Raw genomic sequence first — 20,656 nt, 5'->3', positions numbered from 1 at the left:
TCAGTATCTGTTTTCAGCCCAGCAAAGAGGAAGTGCTGGTTCCCGATATCTTCTTCTCTCATCTTCCAGGTTCTTCTTCCTGCGATATAGGTGACGTAGATTGGGAATAAAGATTGCCTATCTCACTGTGCATGTGAGATCTGCAATTTTTGTTTTCCAATAATAAAAGGGCTCCGAGATCATGCACAAAAGGAGCAGCCAACAGCCTCCCAGGATCCGTGACATAGACGATCAAGATAAAAATGGGAGGTGTTGAACATTTTTTAGATATAAAAAAACAACTTTACTTTAAATAGTTAAAGAGTTTAGATCCGCTTTAACTGACATTCTCATCATTTTGGCTATCTGTAAGGCTGACATTCTTCCCACTGGCCAGCAATGTAAGGGGAATTCTTCCTAATGACCACCACACTAATACCTTGTTTCCCCGAAAAAGATTTTTCCGTATTTTTTAGGATGCTCAAAATATAAGCCCGACCCCAAATATAAGCTACAATATATATATATATATATAAATACAAGGACAAGAGGTGCTCATTTAAGGAAAGCCCTTTTGCTAGACATGAGAAATTGTAAATTGAAAGGAAATGGAGTCACAAGAAAATCAAGATGGATTTCAGTGTTTGGAGAGTTATGAAGATGATGACATGACTGTATTTGAATAAATGTTTTTTTCTTCGAGAAAAATGTGGATTGTTGCTCAAGAAAAAATAATAAAAATAAGCCCTAGTGCATTTTTGGAGCAAAAATTAAGACACTGTCTTATTTTTGGGGAAACAGAGTATACTGTGGGCTGTTGATATAGAAATTATAGACGGGGTTTCCCCTTGATAGAAAGATTGAATGAGGCTGCTCTAGGGAGAAAAGCAGATGAAGGCTTAGTCAGGGGAAGTATTGGGGATCTCTACGGAAGGTAATAAATATTCATAGGTGTTACACTACATTACCTAACATTATACATTACCTAACATGAATGTACGCCGGTGCAAGATCGGGTGACATAGCCGCTGTAAAGGGGGGAAAAAAAGAAAGCCGATCTCCCTGTGCATGCTTGAAATCAGCATCTCTTTCCCCAGGAGGAAAAATTAGGGCACGTGCAGAAGGAGCAGCTGGAGCCTTTCAGGATACGTGACGTAGGTATCCCAGGAGGCTCTGCGCTCCCATTAAGTATGCAGCAATCAGGACGAAAAGTGGTGGTGCTGCATCCTTTTTTATTTGTTCTTTAAAAAGGGTGTTTACTGTAAAGTAAAAATGTTGAGTTTAGGTACACTTTAAGGGGAGAGTTGTCACTGGGGCAGTGACAGTCAGGCGGTGTTCAGACTAGCTGTGCAAAACTGTGGTGATTACTGACCCCCTGTCACAGAAAGCAAGGGTAAACCTATCCAACCCAGACACTGCAAGCATATTCAAACTCTACCATTAACCTTCTAAGCGGTAATCCCGAGTGTGGCTCGGGATAAAAAAAAAAATGCCGAAAGCGGTAAGTAGGGATGAGCGAGCAACATTTGGCATTTCGATTTCGCCGCAAATTGGGCCTTTCTCGCTTACAGATGTAAGCAAACACGGCCTTGTGATTCCCCATGAGGTCATGTTCTCCCTCTCCATTGAGAGTTCATCTGAGTTTGCCTGCAGTCACAACTGATTAGAGGCACCCTTATTAATGATAAGTACAGCCCAGGGACGGTGGGAACCTGCACTGTGGACTTCAATGGAAATTACCAAATCGGTTGGTCGAAATTTTGCGGACCCATCAGAAGTTCAGGGAAATTTTCGCGAGACTGTCAGAGGCCTACTCGCTCATACCTAGCGGTAACCCCCGAGCCACATTCGGATTAGCAAAAAATTTTTTTAAAAAACTTACCTGGTCCTATCGGCGTCCTCTGTCGGATCCCATCTTTGGGCCGCATCCTCTTTCTCCTGTCTTCCTCGGGTGCACTGACATTCCCCATGAGTTCCCGATGCATGCGTCGGTGCGGGTGGGAGACGCAGTGGGAAATGTCATTTTTTTTGTAAAATTATTTTGTATAGGATTTAATACTAAATAACTGCATTAAATCCAATACAAAGTTATCATTATATTATATATATATATATATATATATATTATACATGCTACTGTACATTCGTATTACAAGTTTCAGTATTTTTATGCAACCTTGTTTTAATTTTTTTTCTTTATTAAAGTTTAATAATAAATTTATTAACTATTGGACATATTTCCGTGAGTTATGTGTAAGAATTATAGGCCTACAATGTAAAATAAATTTCCATGCAAAGCACTGTACCGTTTCGGCATACAAGTACAGACACAATTAGAACACCAGGGGGGATGAAAAAGTTTTTATAAATACAAACTGATATAGACTGCTGGTCTACAAGAAAAGGGCAATAGTGGCCAAGGCGGTCATTTTCTTGTAGACCAGCAGTGTATTTACTTTTAAGGGAGATTCTTAGAGCCCCGACCGTGCATAACGTTAGCCTTGCACTTTGCCTGACTCCGTTACAAGAGTGTAAAGTTATGTACAAGAGGAAATATTATTCGATGTCTGCCATTGGCGGCCATTTTCTTGTAGACCATACAGAGCTAGAGGAAGTACTGCGTTCACGTGATCAGGATAGTGGGCGGGGCGTCTTGCCTGGTGTATTGGTTGCGGATTAGAGCGCGGAGTGGCTGGGTGAGTGTTAACTCTTTCTGTGCCGGGAATGAGCGAACCCGCTATCACGTGTGTGTGTTACGGGTGTAAAATATCATTATGTGTACAGTCTGGGGCCAAGGCGGTGTCCGTTCTACCATACGTTACAGCTAAAGTTTGCCCAGCTAAAGTATTCGCTGAGGCGCTGATAGGGGGATGTTGTATGCCGGGTGATGTACCCTGTGCCGTGTAATGAAATGATCACGTGATAAAGATCAATGCCCTGCTCACTGATTGGTATATCAGATCAATGTCTGAATGAGACCTGGGGAAGTGTCAGGAAAACTTCCCCAATGTTTCCATATCATAACACTGCCCCCTATAGACACCCCCTGATCATAACACTGCACCCTATAGACACCCCCTGATCATAACACTGCACCCTATAGACACCCCTGATAATCACACTGCCCCTTATAGACACCCCCTGATCATATCACTGCCCCTTATAGACACCCCCTGATCATAACACTGCCCCCTATAGACACCCCCTGATCATAACACTGCCCCCTATAGACACCCCCTGATCATAACACTGCCCCCTATAGATACCCCCTGATCATCACACTGCCCCTTATAGACACCCCCTGATCATAACACTGCCCCCTATAGACACCCCGTGATCATAACACGGCCCCCTATAGACACCCCGTGATCATATAGACACCCTCTGATCATAACACTGCCCCCTATAGACATCCCCTGATCATAACACTGCCCCAACTCTTCAGTAACCACCCAAAACAGCCGGGTGTTATAAGAATTATAACTTTTGTATGTCATTTCTTTAATACACTAATCTATGGTCTTCTCTCCTTATCAGCAAGAAGACAATGTCCCAGGCAACATTCCATGCTCCGAGGAGAAAGAGAAAAGTCTATGAATCGTATGAATCTCCTTTTCCCATCCCTTTATCTCATGATAGTTATGGGAGGGATTTCAGGATCTGCCAGGCTGAGATCATTAATAATTTTGTCATTGTGAGAAACCTGGATGATATATTGCTGCTCTATGGAAAGGTGAATATACATGTTGAACTACTTTTCTTTAAAGCATACCTAAACTCAGAAATGTCACTTTACATAAAAGGGTAGACAGCCCTTTTATGTAAGGTAAAAATTCTGTTGTTTGTTTTTTTTTTTTTTTTTTAAGTTCAACACCCTTTTTTTACCCCCCCCCAGCAGTATTCCCGAGTGTGGCACAGGGTAAAAAAACATGCAAAGAGCAGTAACCCCGAGCCACACTCGGGGTAGCTAAAAACATAAAAAAAACACACTTACCTTGTCCCATCGGAATCCCCCGGCATCCTGCCCGTTGGATCTCCTCCTCGGGCCGCTTCTTATTCCTCTGGCGAGTGCAGTGATGTTCCTCCAGGTTCCCGGTGACGTTGGTGCGTACGTCAGTGTGTGCGGGAGGCACAGCGGGAAATTCAAATAATTTTGTATTGGGTTGAGTACAAAATAGCTGTATTGAATCCAATACAAAGAAATCTTAATAAATGTATATAATTATATGTATATTATTTATGCTACTGTACAGTACTATTACAGTTTTCAGTATTTTATGCACCCTTGTTTTATCAGATTTTTGTGTTTTTTTTCATTTAAGTTTATTATTAAATTTAATAAATATTGGACATATTTCGGTTAGTTATGGCTAAGAATTATAGATCAATAAATAAAAAGACCAATACAATAAAAAATAAATTTCAATGCAAAACAATGTACCACTTTTTGCATAAAAAAAATGACGGGGGGGGGGGGTTAAAAAAAAGGTGCAGCACTGCCCCTTTAAGTCTTGATTGCCGCCACGATCAAGACTTAATGGGAGCGCCGAGCTTCCCGGGATACCTTCATCACACATCTCGGGAGACTCTGGCTCCTCCCTAATCTCGGACATGCGCAGGAGGGGTATTTTTTCCATCAAGGGGAATGAGATGGAGATCTCACGCGTGCGTGTGCGGGATCAGGTGACATAGAAAGAAGACGGGAGAAGGCAGAAGGTGGCGGCACCCAGTGTTTCCTCTGCACCAGGGCGAAGAGGAATTCCAGGACATCGCGGGACCGGATCGTGGGAAGGACCAGCACCATAGAGGATTCTGCAGCATTAAACGTAAGTGATTTTTTTTTCATTTTTAGTTTAGTTCCGCTTTAAGTAATGTCCAGGCCCTTGTAGATTACTGGCTACAGCTGCTTGCACCTTCCATAGATATGTCCTGATACCTGGCCAGACATGGTCTCTGGTTAGTATGGCAGACTGTCCATAAGGGCACCGTGGTCACTCACTGGTTATCTTTCTGGCCTTTGCAGCGCTGGGTCCCAGGTTTGAATCTTGGCCAGGACACTATCTGCATGGAGTTTGCAGGTTCTCCCGGTGGTGCTTGCATGGATGTCCTCCGGGTACTACCACATTCCATACAGTTGGGTTAATTGGCTTCCCCCCAAAATTGTCTTTAGACATATGACTATGGTAGGGACATTAGATTGTGAGCCTCTTTGAGGGACAGCTAGTGACATGACCATGGACTTTGTACAGCGCTGCGTAATTTGTTGGAGCTATATAAATACTATGTAATAATAATAATATTGGTGCCCTTTGGAAGTGTAGGGTATGCAACTGGATTTTTGGAAACAAAGCAAGGTCACTCACTACTTTTATAAAATAAATACCTTGAGATGGGGAGGGGGCTTTATAAAATAAACTTTTTTGAGGGTGAGACAAAGTAAAAATTTACCATACACAGAATACTCATTCATGTGGAAGAAAAATGTTTTATGCCATTTATTAAGAAAAGGTAACATGCTCCAATCCTTCAATAAATTATTTTTATAATCTGTTATTGGAATTGAAACTTGTGTGTAAAGATTGCATTTCATACTCCAGAGTATACAAGTCAGATGCTGTAAGCTATATAAAACATTGAATCTGACATTCACTGAAACATTCCCTGGTGGAGAATCATTTACTGCCATTGAAACACATGGTCCTGGAAGGTTCTTGGGGGAATGTTTCAGTTAATGTTAGATTCACTACCTTATAAATAGATTCCTTTGTTTATAGGTATGTCTATTAATGATTAGTTTTTATGATATATTTGGATAATCCTATCACATATACACACAGTAAATATGCTATTATATATATCTTTTTTTATCCACAGGGATATTTTGGGAAGGGGATCATGTCGAGAAGCAGACCTGAATATAACATTGAGCAGGGAGAGCTGAGGGGCCGGTGGAAAGGCTTTAAATGTGAGTATAACCAGCAATGTTCAGCGTTGCAGATTTCAAATTAGTGTTCAACTCTGAAATTTTGATAAGCTGGGTGGGAAGAAATTGTAGGCAGGTAGTAGCCCCTGTATTGTGACCCAACTCATCAGTAACCACCCAAAAACAGCCGGGGGGTTCCAGAAAAATGGTCGGTGGTGCACCCGGCTAAAAGGTGCTGGGGAGAACACTGATTATATATTATGTTATTATAATGCAATCCAATTGTACTCTAATATTTTTGTTAAAGCATACTTTTTTATATGAATATAGATAGCTGTAGCTGCTGGCATTGCCGTAGTACTATTATGTGCTCAGCTATCATTAAGTAAATACACTCCACTGCTTATTAGACCACTTATTATGGTATTGTGGTATTATGGTTGTAAGCACTATGTTTAAAAATACATATGCTACTTGATCTTCTAAAAGTCAAAAAAAACTGAGAGAATACAATTATTATACTTGGTTTGAAACCTTGTAAATGTATATCTTGTGTAGAATGTATCAGGAATCATGTGCAAATAGCACAAAATATGCAAGAGTGAATGGCAATTTATTACTGTTTATTAAAAACGGAGCGCTAAAAATTAATTCTGATTGCTCGAAATAGATTGTTACATTCTGTGTAATGTTTGGGGAAAACCTAAATGTTATTAAGTAAACATTGTGCTGTTTTACTAATTTATTGAAGTCGATTCACTTGCCAGACCTAAAATATCTAATAAATTATATTATTTTACAGCTTCCAAAAAGAACTTGCCAATCATTTCATCAAAAAAGTAAGTACTGTCAATTGCCTTTATTAAATGTAAGGCTTCTGTCAAGGTTAATGACATCTCTTCAAGGTTAAAGCAAATTTGTATCCAAAGGTATATGTTATATAAAGATTTATATGTTATATTTATATATGTTATATAAAAAAATTATGTAATAAAAAAAAAATGATATGCTTTAATATGCTGATTTTTGCAGAAGAGATATCATCTGTCCCTTTTTAAAATAATGCTTTGCCTGATCCAACATTTTTAAAAGTGGAAATTTAGTTTCACTTTAATGCAGACTACAGGCACACCACCCTTCATCATAGCGTTCTTCTTGCTACTTCGCAGGTGCGAGATCGGGTGATGTAGATTGTGAAAAAACTTGCCCATCTCCTTACACATTTTTTCTCCCTATTGAAGAAAGGGCTCCTTGGGCATGCGCAGAGTGAGCAGCCAAGAGTCCCCCAGGATGCATTATGTAGGTATCCCGGGGGGCTCTGCGTTCCTATTCATTCTTGATTGCCGGGGGGCGGCGCTGCACTTTTTTTTTTAAAGTGTGTTGCACTTAAAAATAAAAACTACATACAAACAAAATTTTTAGGTTTTTAGGTCTACCCTTTTATGAAAGGTGAAAATTCTGGCACGCTTTAAGCTACGTACACACATGCAATAAATGTCATTATAAATGAACGATTAACCACTGGTTTGATAATTGTAAACAAAAAAGTGCACAACGACGCCGATGAATGAGCAATGTCGCTAGAAACAAGGACCGCCTTGGCGGATCTGTTTGGGCGACGATCGTTCGCTATCTATGGTGTGTACTGTGGTCTAGTGATTATGGATGGTTCTGCCGTACACTTTCTCCGGTACACATCACTTCCAAATCTGTGTACATTATTGGTGGATTATATTTGAACCATCGGATCATTACAGCATGTACAGAATCATGCACTATACAATAGTTCAAAATAATAATGAATAATCGTTGATCTGTTGTTAGCCGTTCGTTTTCTAACGACAATTATTGCACGTGTGTACCGAGCCTTACTGTGCAGTGACAGAGAATCAAAATTTTAACTATTGCTGCATTTTACTTGAAGTGTTCCTAAAGCTAAAGTACCTGAACTTGATTTGATATCAGCCTTCTGAAATCCCTTGTACAGCAAAGTTCATAGTGAGAGTGGAAAAGCTCTTAGAGATAATTAGGTGCTTCTTCTTGTCCAGTGATATCCATGTACTTTTTCTGTGCACCTAGCTGTTTGCCTTGAATTCTGCTTTACAAATTAAACTTTATTAACTATGATCCTATTCTAGATACCAGCTTCATGTGGAGTGGGCTAGAAGTCTCTTGGAAGGGCAAGGAATGGACAGAAGTTCCGCTGATAAGATTCTCGAAGATTTATGCTCTCCATTTGATTTTCCAGAGGATAAGACTGTGGATTATGTGGACTGCACATCTCAAAATGAATTTAATTTTGCAGATGCATCATTTCCTGCAGATCAAAGAAAGGAAATTTTGGAGGGTAACCCCCTTTTTGATCCTTTAGCAAAGTATGGCTCAGAGGAGCTGGAGAAACTGGAACCATGCTTTGTACTGGATAAAGAAGCTCTGGAGAAGATGCATTGTCATAGACATGATGACTTGATTCTACATTGTGGTTGCAAACCAACAAAACAGACTGTTCAGGAAAATGCTTCTGAGAAATGTAAAATCAGTGGGGAAGAGCATGAATATGTCTGGGTGGAAGAGGAGAATGACATTTCTGATTTAAAGGATGAAGATGTGCAGGAGGATAAAAATGTATGAAAGTTTTCCAGTCATTGATTCCCACTTTAGTAGTGTTGATGCTGATAGGAAATAGTTTTTTTTCCCACTCCTATAACATTCAATCTCTGCACTGCACAGTTCAACCTCTATAAATTGTTACCATCACTATCCATGTGCTAGGCTGCATGTTCTTCCAAAAATCCTCGACTTGCATATGCTCTCTGCAGCCAGCATATTCATCCCGATCCCTTGGCACATTTCACTTCACCATGTACATCTGCCTGGCCTCTCCATACACTTCTTAAAATATCATTTCTCCACATCTACCTTTGTACACTGTCCCCACCAACTTACCCAATCCATGATCTCTGCACACACTTCCATGGAGATTATTGATCTAACTCCATACTCTGCTCCTGCTATTTTATCAGTTCCTTGATCACTGCATACACTTTCCTGCATCTAAAGCAATGTGTCCAATACCTCTACACACTGTGTGTATATCACAACTTTACTACTTTATCTCTGTGTACTGTACCCAGGAACCCAACCAATTGCCAGATACCCCAATGCAGATTGCTACTTGAAATCCATACACTGTCCTTGTCACATTATTCATCATTAAGTCCTACTTAAGCTTACCCTATCACCTAAGCTTTCTGCCTAAATACTCCACACACCTTGTGTATTTGTCCATTATGGCCAATAATATGGTCTTTCCAACTTAGTTATGCAGTAATGTGCCTAAAAAGGTGCAGGAGATGCTTTGAAGAATCTTTGATTGTCAGCTTACAGGGTTACGAACAGAAGATCTGTTTTCTAATTACCCGAATCCAACTGTCCAGCACTGTCCCCTCCTCTCTAAATAGGGGGCCGAAATTTCAAGTGCAGCCCAATGCCTACGGCCAGAGGCTCTAAATCTGGTGTTAAGTGCAAAACTGCTTCTATATCCCCTTTTCTAAACTTTGCTGGAGTATTGTTGCTGTGGAGAAATCAAACAATTTTTTGCTTTATTTTATTGCCTTTCCATGTTCCAGGCTGCATAAATGTTATTTTAGTTGTATTAACCTTAACTTACGTTTACAATTTCAGGTAGTCAAGAAATGCAAGCTTGTTTGCCGGAGGAATCCATTCACATTGTTTGAATATTTGCAGCTCAGCCGTGAAGAGGTAGGTAGTCCAAGCAGTAAAATTCAAAGAATATTCGAATACCTTTTCTATTCAAGAGGGATCACCAACATATGGGGCGCGATCTCCTACATTTATTTGCATAGAGATGTGTGACCTTTACATCCTGCATTGCATTACCCAACTAAGAATAGCAGGGTTTAATACACCCTTTTTTAGCTCTCTGTGTCTGTAGAGATCTATGCTCTCTTTGCCATAAGAAAGAAAAAACAGAAATTTCAAAATCTTATGTTCCAGTGAGGACACGTTTTCTATTGACAACTGTCACAGGGAGAATTTGCCCTAACTCTGAGAAATGTCCACCTTGTTCCAATTGTGTCTGCTGGAATAGGAAGTGAAATGCAATCCTGCCAATGGGGACACAGATGGCAGTAATAAAAATGAACTAAAATGGTTTAAGATGTAACATTGGCATATTTTTTTACTAGGTATACTATTTCATATGATGTTAGTTCCAGTTGTGTCACTGGGAGTCCTGGGCAATTCACCTCTCCAGTCTTTTATGTGTGCTGCGTTTCCTGTGTTGGACTTTGCATTTAACCTCCTTAAAGCGGAACTAAACTAAGAAAAAAATTCCACTCACCTTTGCTTATGCAGATTCTTTGATCCCAGTGGAGATTTCCTGGATCAGGTCCTGTGCTGTCCAGTTATCCGTCTTCGTCGGGCGCTGCTAACTTCTTTCCTCTTCTTCCTACGTCACACGATCTTGCATTGCGCAGGTGCTGGACCGGGTGACATAGCCTGCGGTAAATGTGGAAAAAAGAAAAGTGTGCCAATCTCACATGTGCGCATGTGTGAAATTGGCAATTTTTTTCCCCCATTGAAGAAAAAGCTCCCTCTGTGCATGCCTGAGATTGGGCATGTGCAAGAGGAGCAGCCAGAAAACAGGGAGGGCTTCACTTTTTTTTTTTTTAAACCCAACCCCCACCCCTAAAAAAGAAGGTTTTTTTACCCTACATGAAAGGGTTGTATTATGTAAAATACAAAATTTAGTTTAGGTCTAATTTTAACTGCATTTGGCTTGCTTTAAGTTTTCTATTTCCACGGACTTATATGGGAATACAAAACCCCTCTGACATGAACCTAAGCCCAGTAGGCAGAAGGGCCATGGGCCATGAGGACTGTTGTTGTTATCTTGGATTTTTGGTAAATCTTGGTATGGGACTTGTGTTGATGGCCTTTGAACTTATGTTGATGGTATCAGTTTGAGATGCTTCTTAGAATATGAAGAATTTACTGGTAGGTGTAGCCTACAAAATAGCCTAAAGCAAACACAATCCAATATAAAGAGTTTTAAATAATACTGCTTAAGACACAACCTGAAAATGATATAACTTCTTTCCTTAGGCTTTCTTCTTGGTGTATGCTTTGGGCTGTCTGTCAATCACTTACAGAAAGGTAAGCATATTTGTTTTACTAATCTCTTTCATTTTTTTTCATGTGTGACAATAAAGTTTGTAGTAAAAGGGTGAAATTATTTAGGTTCAAAGACTAAAGGAGGCACCTAAAAGATGTACATAAAATGAAAAAAGGAAAATACACCTTGGGGAAGATTTCTTTGGAAAGCAGAGCAGCCAAAATCTCAGAAGAAGCATCTTCTTAGAGGAAAAATCTTGCCCTGCTCTGCATTCCAGAGCTATCTTCGTGAGGGTTGGTGACATCACACTTAATGCTTCAAAAGGGGTAGATGTACGTTAAGAAAATGTTTTACTTTTTGCATTTTTTTTTACCTATTAAGAGTACTTGAGTTTAAAAAGAGGAGGGGGCCCTGAGAATGTAAGTGAAACTTCTGTTGCAGTAAAAGGATATTTTGAGGAATGATGTGTGTATGTCAGTTATTTTAATTGCTGATCTAATAAAGTATTTAGAAGTCTCTAAAGTGTGTGACTTAATTAATTATTGCAGACCATCAATCCCTCTTAGGAACCTTTAACAATACTGAAACTCTGGGAGATTTTCTGTGCCTCCCAGCGGAACTTCCAGACAAGTTACATGGCTTACCATCACTTCCGAAGTAAAGGCTGGGTGCCTAAAGTGGGACTGAAGTATGGGACAGACCTTCGTAAGTAGTCACTGAGTTTAAAGCTAGGTATACACAATAATAAATTTAGGCAGTAGCTGCCGATTGCAATGCATGTGTCACAAAGACCTTTTTCTTCTTTTTTCATTTAGTGCTATATCGTAAAGGTCCACCGTTCTACCATGCAAGGTTGGTGATTGAAAGATACCTAATTTGTTCCATTACATAATGTTATATGAAAACACATAATATAAAACACATAATAATTCTGCAAAGTTTAGAAATGGGGGAAACTCTGCTGCTACAACTACATGTCCTGTCCAATGTACAGTGCTGCGTAATATGTTGGCGCTATATAAATCCTGTAATATACCTTTTAAAGCCAGGTATACTCCATTTGCATAGTTCAACACTTTCTTTCATTCCAAAAAAACTAGATATGTGAATATTTTTTTTTCTTACTTTCAGTTATTCTGTAATTGTGGAACTTGTTGATTCCAATTATGAAGGTTCTCCACTGCGACCTTTGACTTGGAAATCTTTATCTGGTCTTAACAGAACAACAATGAACGTATCTAAGGTAAAAATGGTTTCTGTGATTGGGGAGCTACACACATTTTTTGGGTACAGATAGTAAACAAAACTGCAAGCAAGTACATTGTTTTATATGGGCAGCTGAAGGAAAATATTGACCCCGCCATCTTCTGTCCTCTCTTCTGTCTTCTCCTTCGGTCTCCTTTCTCCACACGTGATCTCGCAATGCGCAGGTGTTAGATGGAGTGAAATAGCCACTGTGAAGAAGAAAAAAAAAGAGCTGCTCATGCATGAGATCGGCATATCTTCCCCATAGGAGGAAAAATGTGTCTTCTGCGCGAGATTAGGGCATGTGCAGAAGAAGAGCCTCTTTGGGATGCAATGATGTAGGTATCCCGGGAGGCTCTGCGCTCCCATTAAAGGGGCAGTGCTGCATCCTTTTTGCAAGTGTTGCAAAAGGCAGTATTTTTTACCTTGTATAGAAGGGTTGTCTACCTTTCTATATAAAGTAAAAATGTTGAGTTTAGTACACTTTTATTTGCATACATATAAACAGAATATTTTAAACTTCTAATTAGAGAGAGGTTCAAGAAAGCGTAAAATCCTATTTTCCTAAACGCTTTCAGTTTATGTAATGGTCTAAACACTGTATTATCCTTGTGAGAAACCTAACCTTGTACAAAAGTTTTTACACCAAATCGAAAACCACAATTATTGCCTAAAAAAATATTCTGTTATTTTCACCAGTCAAAACAGTATTTGAATAATTAGGGGTATAAGTCCAGTTTGGACCCAATCTATAATTGCATTTATTTTCAAGTGTGAGTTATAGGGAGATGCTGAGGTGGTTGACATTGTTGTTGGCTCACTTTGGGAAGGTACAGCTAAATTTTTCTGGAAGGATTATCAGATAATTGTCAAAAATTGTGGTGTTCTTAATTATGTAATTTGGGCATATATTAGGTAAATGTTTTCAGTGAAATAATATATTCACCCATATTTGTTTGTTAACAGGAGCTGCTGATCTGTTATTTAATCCAACCGCAGAATTTTACAGAAAATGACATGAAGTCTCCAGAATGCATAAAAAAATTCAGTGTTCAGGCAAGTTTAATTTTTTTTCCAATTAAGTGACAAAACTCCTATTTTAAATTATTCACATGAATATTAAAAATAACACATTATGTCTATATGTGAATTTTTAAAAAAGTCATTTTGAGGATTCTAAGCTCCATAGCCCATGGGGGTAAGAAATAAAGACAAGAAAAAAAAACAGGGTATTTGATGTGCAGCTGTGTGTTGAAAACATTCCTTGTTCAAGTGTACAAGTGTGCATACAACTATATTTGACAAATCAACACAGTGATAGTCATCCCCCCTGCACTTTGTGGCGGTGGTGGTGGTGGTGGGGGGGTTATTGTAACAGTTGAACATTCTGTGGCCCGACACGTTTCGCCCCCTAAGGGCTTCCTCAGGGGACTTGGTACAGGGTATTTGTTCACTGGCTGCACATAAGCATATTATACAAAAGTAATTATGCAGGAAACATATACTGTCATCTACATTACAGGTAATTGCAGTATATCTGTGTTACTAATGAGGGTAAGTCAAAAATGTATAATATGACACACAAATAATGGAAAGAAGAAAAACATAAATATACAGAGTATCCAAAGACTACTGGCTATTAAGGATAGGTAAAGTGTCCAAAAATTATTGACTATAAAGGAGGAGTATATGGCGTAGTAAACATAAGACTACAATGTATATACCAATATGATGCAATTACAAATAACATATGTGTAATGTAATAGAACTCCAATATATGTCCAACTTTAGTGCACTGACCATAGCATACATAATACTTGATGAGTTCATGCACAGCCTTATTGAACCGCCCCTATGCAAATAAAGGGGCGGTTTAATGAATCACGTAGACGAGCATGGCTCAAACAAAGGGTAATAGTGCCGGCCAGCGGGGGTGGTTTAAAGTCTGCCCGCTTTAATGGCGTAAGGGGCCCTACACCCATGTGGGTAAGAAGTTGTGATGAGTTAAAGAGGCCAGTGTTTGAACAAAAAATCTTCACTATTGGCATTTAATGTATTTTAGACATCTTTTTTTACCTGTAAAACTTCCCTTGTGTAGTCAAAAACCCTGAGACAGTTTGTGGGCATTTTCTAAAGTGGTTGGATGTTTCTTAAACTTTACATGTGCTTGGACTACTTGTATCGCACTTACGTGCAGGAGGTGGCTACAAATGGAATTTTTTTTCACTACGCCTTCCTCCTATGTTTCCCACCTTATTCCTTTACCTTTTTTTAGTGGATATTCACAACAGGTGCCTGTTTGTTGGACTGGGGAGGAGTCCAGGGCACACTCTCAGTTCAGGAGACTTGGCTGTTGAAGAAGTCTCATTTCTGGGTCAACATCATGGAGCTAGACCAAGGGACAGCAGAACAATGTCCTGCAGAAACATCCAAAGCAAGAATGCATTCCTAGGTCGCAATTTTGTCTTACTGGACCATGCTCATATAGTAGCTACAAAGAAAACACGGTGAAGGGGATGTGTACTAGACAACCTGGGCTTATAGGAAGCAGGTTGATTTACACTGGGAAACCCTGAAACCTGCCTTTGTTTACACAAGCATTGTGTTTTTTGTGTAGAAGAAGGATAAGGAAAATTTAAGGATACAACATGTTTAAAGTAAAACTTAAAAAAGCATGATCATTTGTGGTAAGAAATTCGATCCAAAAATACAGTAAAGCTAACTAAATTTTAGATCCAAGCAAAACCCTTCCTATTGGTCAGTAAAACTTCCCAGCTCCTTACAACTCCTAGCAGACCCTAGAAGATAGAACTGTAGCCTAACTATATTAGTATATTCAGGTTTTGCGGATATTATTTCCTGGTTATGTAATGTCCCCATCTGCTGATCTTTCTATCATTCAGTCTTTATTGAAGCTAACTTCTCCAAATACTTTTTAATATTATGATTTGGGTTCCTTATTATGGTTATAATGGATGTTTTATAAACATGCTTTATTTTGAATGTAATGTTTTTGTTTTTTTTTAATAGGAAGTCATTGTTAGTCGATGGATCTCATCACAAGAACGAGTGGAGCATGAAGAGTTGTAGGACATAAAAAATCTTTTGTTAATAAAAATATATAGAATATATTTGAAAAATAAAAATATTTTATCGAATTTGTAATTGATATGTATTCCAGGAAAATGTGGGAAGAGGAAAGAGCGGGTGTTTGTTTGAGGGACAACAGATTTATGTGTATCAAGGTGGTCTACAATGTTCTCCCCAGCCCCTTTTAGCTGGGTGCAGCACTCGGCACTTTTCAGTAACCACCCGGCTGTTTTTGGGTGATTACTGAACATTTGGGTCATAATACTGGGGTTCCCACCCAGCTTATGAAAATTTCTGGGTTGAACACTTGGTCTAGTTATCATCAAGTTATACTAAAGTTTTTACCAGTCCAAAATACACAGTGAAAGGTTCATAAATCAAATTCATACAATAAGCTACATAGGGAAAAAATTAGAGAAAGAGGAAGGCTATTTTCAGTGGCACTAGTTTACAAATTGGGTTTTTTTAAATAAAATGGTATAAGTGTGGTTAAAAGCACAGGACAATCTTTGTAGGAGTGACCAGATAGCTAGAACTAATAATAATTACTAACAATGTCATAGATAAAATCTGGGTTTTAATTTTTCAGGCAGTGAACTGTGGGATGGCAGGAAAAATGGGGATCTCCAGAAAGTCTTGTTGTTTGATGAAAGCTTTGGTGCTGTCTGTTTTTGTAAGATGACTGTAATTTACACAGTTATCTAAATCCCTAAAATGTAATATATTGAGGCTTACCTGGCTTTTGTTGTGAATAATGCAATAATACCCTTTTATTTATAAAATTGCCTTTTTTCATGTTGGAATCCAGGGAATATTACTGTTCTTGTCTCTATTTAGCCACATTTACTCCTTTACTGTACCTTTAGATGTAGTCCTGGTTTTCATGGTTGTCACCCAAGCTAATTTAAACAGCATTTGTTCATCTCAGTTATCTGGGGGCTGATACAAATAGTAATTTTTAAAATGATACAAATCTTTATCTTTCATCCATTGGAGCACACTTCCGTTTTACGACTATCATGTCCAAATGTATTTCCATCTATGGGGGTAGGATGTAGGATACAACAAAGAAAATTTTATTAGATTATAGATATTTCCTGTTTCCTCAGTTGCATCATCAGGTTGCACCAGTTTCATCTCATAGATTGTAGGCTCCTCAGGGCAGGGTCCTCTTCTCTTCCTGTGTCACTGTCTGTAACTGTCTGTCATTTGCTACCCCTATTTAATGTACAGCGCTGTGTAATATGTTGGCGCTTCCCTTAAAGCTGGTCCAACGCATGCCTGAAAATTAGATAGTACCGGCCTCCAACCTCCTCATGAAGCTAGTCCAACGCACACCTGAAAAGACAACACCTGCCAAAATTGCCTGCTTAACCCTGTGTTTAGTCACTGTCATGCTCACTGTCGCTGGAATCAGGACCTAGAATGGCTCCTTCATATGGCATGCATGAGAAGCAGAATTTTTTCATGTCCTTCCAGCACTGCTTACAGTAGACAGTTCCACAGTCTGGAGTTGGACACACGTATGAGTCTTTGGTCTCGCTTTGATCACAGACTATGCAGTGTCTTCGGATGAAGTTTCTCAGCCATTTGCAGTGACGATATACAGCACCCATGAAGGTCTTCAACTTTTTCCTGCTGATACGAGCTTTATTCATGATTTCTTTTCTTTTGAATGTGGCGTAGACCCTCCGAACCCGGAGTTGTCCATTATAAAGAAGAGACTGCTTTTTTCTCACTTTGGATAGTAAAAAAGATGCCACAACTCGGCGCAGGCGGTAGGGGTAGACTTGAAGGACTGACAGACAAATCATTCCAAACACTGGTGCATAGCTGCCAAGGTAGTTGATGAAGGTCATCTCAATAGGGTTTGGGAGGCACTTCTCAATCGTGGTGCTTTCCATTGTGTTTCATGATGAGTTAACTGAGTCCAATTGTATATCTTACAATTTAGCCACCCCATTCATTCTTTCAAGGCCAAATCCTTAATAAATTACAAAATAGAGGTCTGAACGATTCCCTCAAAAATTGGGACTTTTCAGCCCAATAAGTACAAATTTAAACAAATATATATCAAAAACCATAATTTTATTAAATACCATGAAAACATTAACAAAAAGAACCTAAAAATGTGCAACAAACACTACAAGAAAATTCATGTCCAGCTTACCCAATAAAAGGGGTAGACCCTGTTAAATCAATTGTTTCACGGATAAATCTGCTTCCCCAGGAAGAGACGGATATCTGGGGTTTGTAGCACATGCAGGCCCACCCATAGGGTGAGAGCAGGCGAGGACAGCAGCCTTATTTTCGATTGTATATCTCAATAGATTTGCCAGCATGACATTTCCTCCTAAGATGACTTCCAGTTTGTGATAAGACTGAAAGACGTAGGTGACGTTTCTATGACTTCCTATTACATTGAGGATGTAAAAAAGGATCCTATCAAATATGATGAGCAGTGTCAGCAATATAATTGGAATGCCACATTGCAGTAACTCTGACTTCATAGCACTCATCTCTGGTTCCTGAATTATAGGACTAAAGGGAAAAATGAACTTTGATATTTCTCCCTTCTTCATGGGCTTCATTTCTTCGTCAAGCGTCAACCTGCCTAAAGTAGGTAGTCACATAGCGGTTGTCATGTTGCATGTTGATATTATATTTGTTTGTGTAGCATTAAGGAGGAATGAAGACAAAAATGAAGGGCCCACCAAAAAACCCTTCAGAAATGTCCATAAAGATTCCATTGTTGCCCTTTTCTTTTCAATGATGCTCAGGACCTTTTGCCTCACGCTCATTTGAGTGATATCTAAGCCAGTGTCAGCGTTCTTGTCCTTCTTCATGATCAGATTGCCTAAAAAACTACCTCCCATGTTCTTTATTACACATTCTGTCTTATCGTACATTTCTCCAAAACCTTCATCTTTGAGAAGGTGTTTTTGATGCAATCCTAACAAATTCATAATTTTACATACGAAAGAGAACTTCAAAGGAAGAAACAAGATGTGGCTTACAACTGGCAGTATAATTATATCTTTAGTATAACTAGCCGTGCATATGATAATACAATAGTGTGTTACTCCCATCAAATGGTTAGGTGCCAAAGCTTTTTCGTCCAAAAGTTGGACTATACATTGATGAAAAAGAGGAGAAGAAAAGCAGGCTTTTTTTTTACGCACAAAGAGGATAATTGTGTATAAAATCAATTATAATTTTATTAGAATACAAAAGAAAACCGTTGGGATAATAGAACAGCAAAAAATAAATACGTTGGGATAATAAAACAATGTTATAAAATAGCGAAAAAGTGTTTTATCCACACTATTTTGTTGATAAAGAGTCACAAACTTGCATACAGGTCATATATCAAGGGGCAGGGTCTCATCCCGAGGCATTTCACCCAAGTGGGCTTCCTCAGGGGATATAGAGACCCTAGAACTACAATAATTATTAGAATGACATTTCAAGTAGATATGTAAGTACAAGTCCTATTTTTATGTACATAATAATATATGATAAGGAGTATGATAAGGAAAAGTCATTCTAATTAATTATTGTAGTTCTAAGGTCTCTATCCCCTGAGGAAGCCCACCTGGGCAAAACGCGTCAGGATGAGACCCCGCCCCTTGATATATGACCTGTATGCAAGTTTGTGACTCTTTATCAACAAAATAGTGTGGATAAAGCACTTTTTTCGCTATTTTATAACATTGTTTTATTATCTTAAAATTTTTTCTTTTGTATTTTAAAAAAAATTATTGATTTTTTACACAATTATGCTCTTTGTGCCTCAAAAAAAGCCTGCTTCTCCCCTTTTTTCTTTACAACTGGCAGTATAATTTTTCTCAAACATTGATCATACTTCATTTCAAACCACTCCAAAAAGGATTTTGTGTTTTTCTTTCGAAGCAGCTCTTGTTCTTTCTGAAAGTCATATCCTGATGTGTTTTCCACTTGTTCTTTCATTCCACCAAATGAAGACTTTATGTTGAACACTCTCCTTTCTGCTGGACCCCTGCTATCAATGAGATTTTCAAAGATGGATTTCATCAGTGCTGTTAATACTTTCCACAGTAACTTTGTTCCTTCATCACAAAAATGAGCTGGAAAGCACTCCCTTCCTTTTCTTACCATATTTGAAATGACCAAGCTACTGCATCATAAATATGATGAAAAGCTCCACCCTTAAAGTTCACTATGAACTATGGGTATGATCAAGTACCTTTTTTTGATACTTATGTGAGAGCTACACAGGAGGGTAGAATAAATACCACTCTTTTCAGAAAAGAAACAGCGGGAAACACTATACTTCACGCATCCAGCGTACACCCTGAGCCACTAAAAAAAAAGTATCCTCTTTAGCCAATATTTACGGTTAAAGCGCAATTGTACTGCAAACGCAGATTTTGAACATGAAGGCAAAGCTCTAAAGAAGAGGTTACTCCCAAGGGGCTACAGCAAAGGCCTTTTAAAGAGAACCAAAAGGCCAAAATACTAGATCGTGATACATTACTTTCCCAGAAAAAACCTAAACCAATGACTGAACGAGTAAGACTGATTACAACTTACAATAAAGGCCATCAGGAAATCCTATCTTTATTATCTAAACACTGGCAAATATTAACCCCCCCTAGCGGTAATCCCGAGTGTGACTCGGTTTAAAAAACTTGCAAAAAGCGGTAACCCTGATTCACACTCCGGGTAATTTTAGAAACCCCCCTTACCTGTGCCCCGCGCTCCAGCGGCGATCAGACAATCCCGCTGTTATGCCAGGGCGTCTGTCCATCGGGGGGTGTGGCCATGCGGGAAATTTAAAAGATTACAGAGTAATCTGCTTTTAAATGCCGCCCGGGTCCAGGCCACGCCGCTGCCCGCATCCGCAGTTAGATGCAATACACCATGCAGGATTTCTGCATGGTGCATCACATTTAACTGGTGATGCGATCACCAATAGTAAATTCTGGGGGTGATGCCAGTGGCAAATTCCTGAATTTACTATAGCTGCTCGCATCACCCGGAAAATGTGACGCTCGCAGCCTCCGGTTGACGCGAGCAGCTATGTTGGTGGATCTAGGGGAGTGAGCAGGGCGGGGACATCCCCATCGCATCACCCGGCAAGATGTTACATCCTCCGGGTGATGCGGTGGAGTGATGTATTCTGGGGGCCGGAAATTGTAAATTTAAAATTTTTTTTACAGTAAATTACACATAAAAACATAAAAAAAAGTATAATTACACATTTTAGTGCACCAAGTGCCCTGATTTAGTGCCCAGTGCCC

General features: G+C 39.1%; 2 protein-coding genes across 3 annotated transcripts; one reads left to right on the top strand and one right to left on the bottom strand.

Annotated features, from left to right (window-relative positions):
- Nucleotides 1-2,623: 2,623 nt before the first annotated feature.
- TSEN2 (tRNA splicing endonuclease subunit 2) lies at nt 2,624-15,442 on the top strand. Of its 2 annotated transcripts, XM_072420989.1 has the most exons (12): nt 2,624-2,675; nt 3,517-3,712; nt 5,854-5,944; nt 6,705-6,741; nt 8,041-8,527; nt 9,587-9,664; nt 11,030-11,080; nt 11,606-11,744; nt 11,855-11,891; nt 12,171-12,282; nt 13,251-13,340; nt 15,315-15,442. In XM_072420989.1, exons 2-12 carry the CDS (start codon nt 3,527-3,529, stop codon nt 15,372-15,374), a joined length of 1,368 nt encoding a protein of 455 aa, XP_072277090.1. In that variant the 5' UTR covers nt 2,624-2,675; nt 3,517-3,526; the 3' UTR covers nt 15,375-15,442. The 2 variants fall into 2 exon arrangements, with proteins under 2 accessions (XP_072277090.1, XP_072277091.1); XM_072420990.1 differs by lacking the exons at nt 2,624-2,675; nt 3,517-3,712 and adding an exon at nt 4,445-4,805.
- A 1,314-nt stretch (nt 15,443-16,756) lies between these two features.
- LOC140337478 (E3 ubiquitin-protein ligase DCST1-like) lies at nt 16,757-19,427 on the bottom strand. Its single transcript, XM_072421227.1, is given in 4 exon segments — nt 16,757-17,172; nt 17,647-17,960; nt 17,962-18,038; nt 19,203-19,427. Coding segments are annotated over 4 exon segments (1,032 nt in total).
- Nucleotides 19,428-20,656: the final 1,229 nt, after the last annotated feature.

This window comes from Pyxicephalus adspersus, chromosome 8 (assembly GCF_032062135.1).
Source record: "Pyxicephalus adspersus chromosome 8, UCB_Pads_2.0, whole genome shotgun sequence".
NCBI lineage: Eukaryota > Metazoa > Chordata > Amphibia > Anura > Pyxicephalidae > Pyxicephalus > Pyxicephalus adspersus.
The sequence above is the reverse complement of the archived record's forward strand: the minus strand, read 5'-3'. Positions and strand labels throughout refer to the sequence as shown.

What these genes read in the sequence shown, in the direction of transcription:
- TSEN2 (XM_072420989.1), top strand. Translation starts at nt 3,527, where the DNA reads ATGTCCCAGGCAACATTCCATGCTCCGAGGAGAAAGAGAAAAGTCTAT. An exon ending in TATTGCTGCTCTATGGAAAG is followed by an intron (nt 3,713 to 5,853) that starts GTGAATATACAT and finishes TTTTATCCACAG; the next exon opens with GGATATTTTGGGAAGGGGAT. An exon ending in TGCAGCTCAGCCGTGAAGAG is followed by an intron (nt 9,665 to 11,029) that starts GTAGGTAGTCCA and finishes TTCTTTCCTTAG; the next exon opens with GCTTTCTTCTTGGTGTATGC.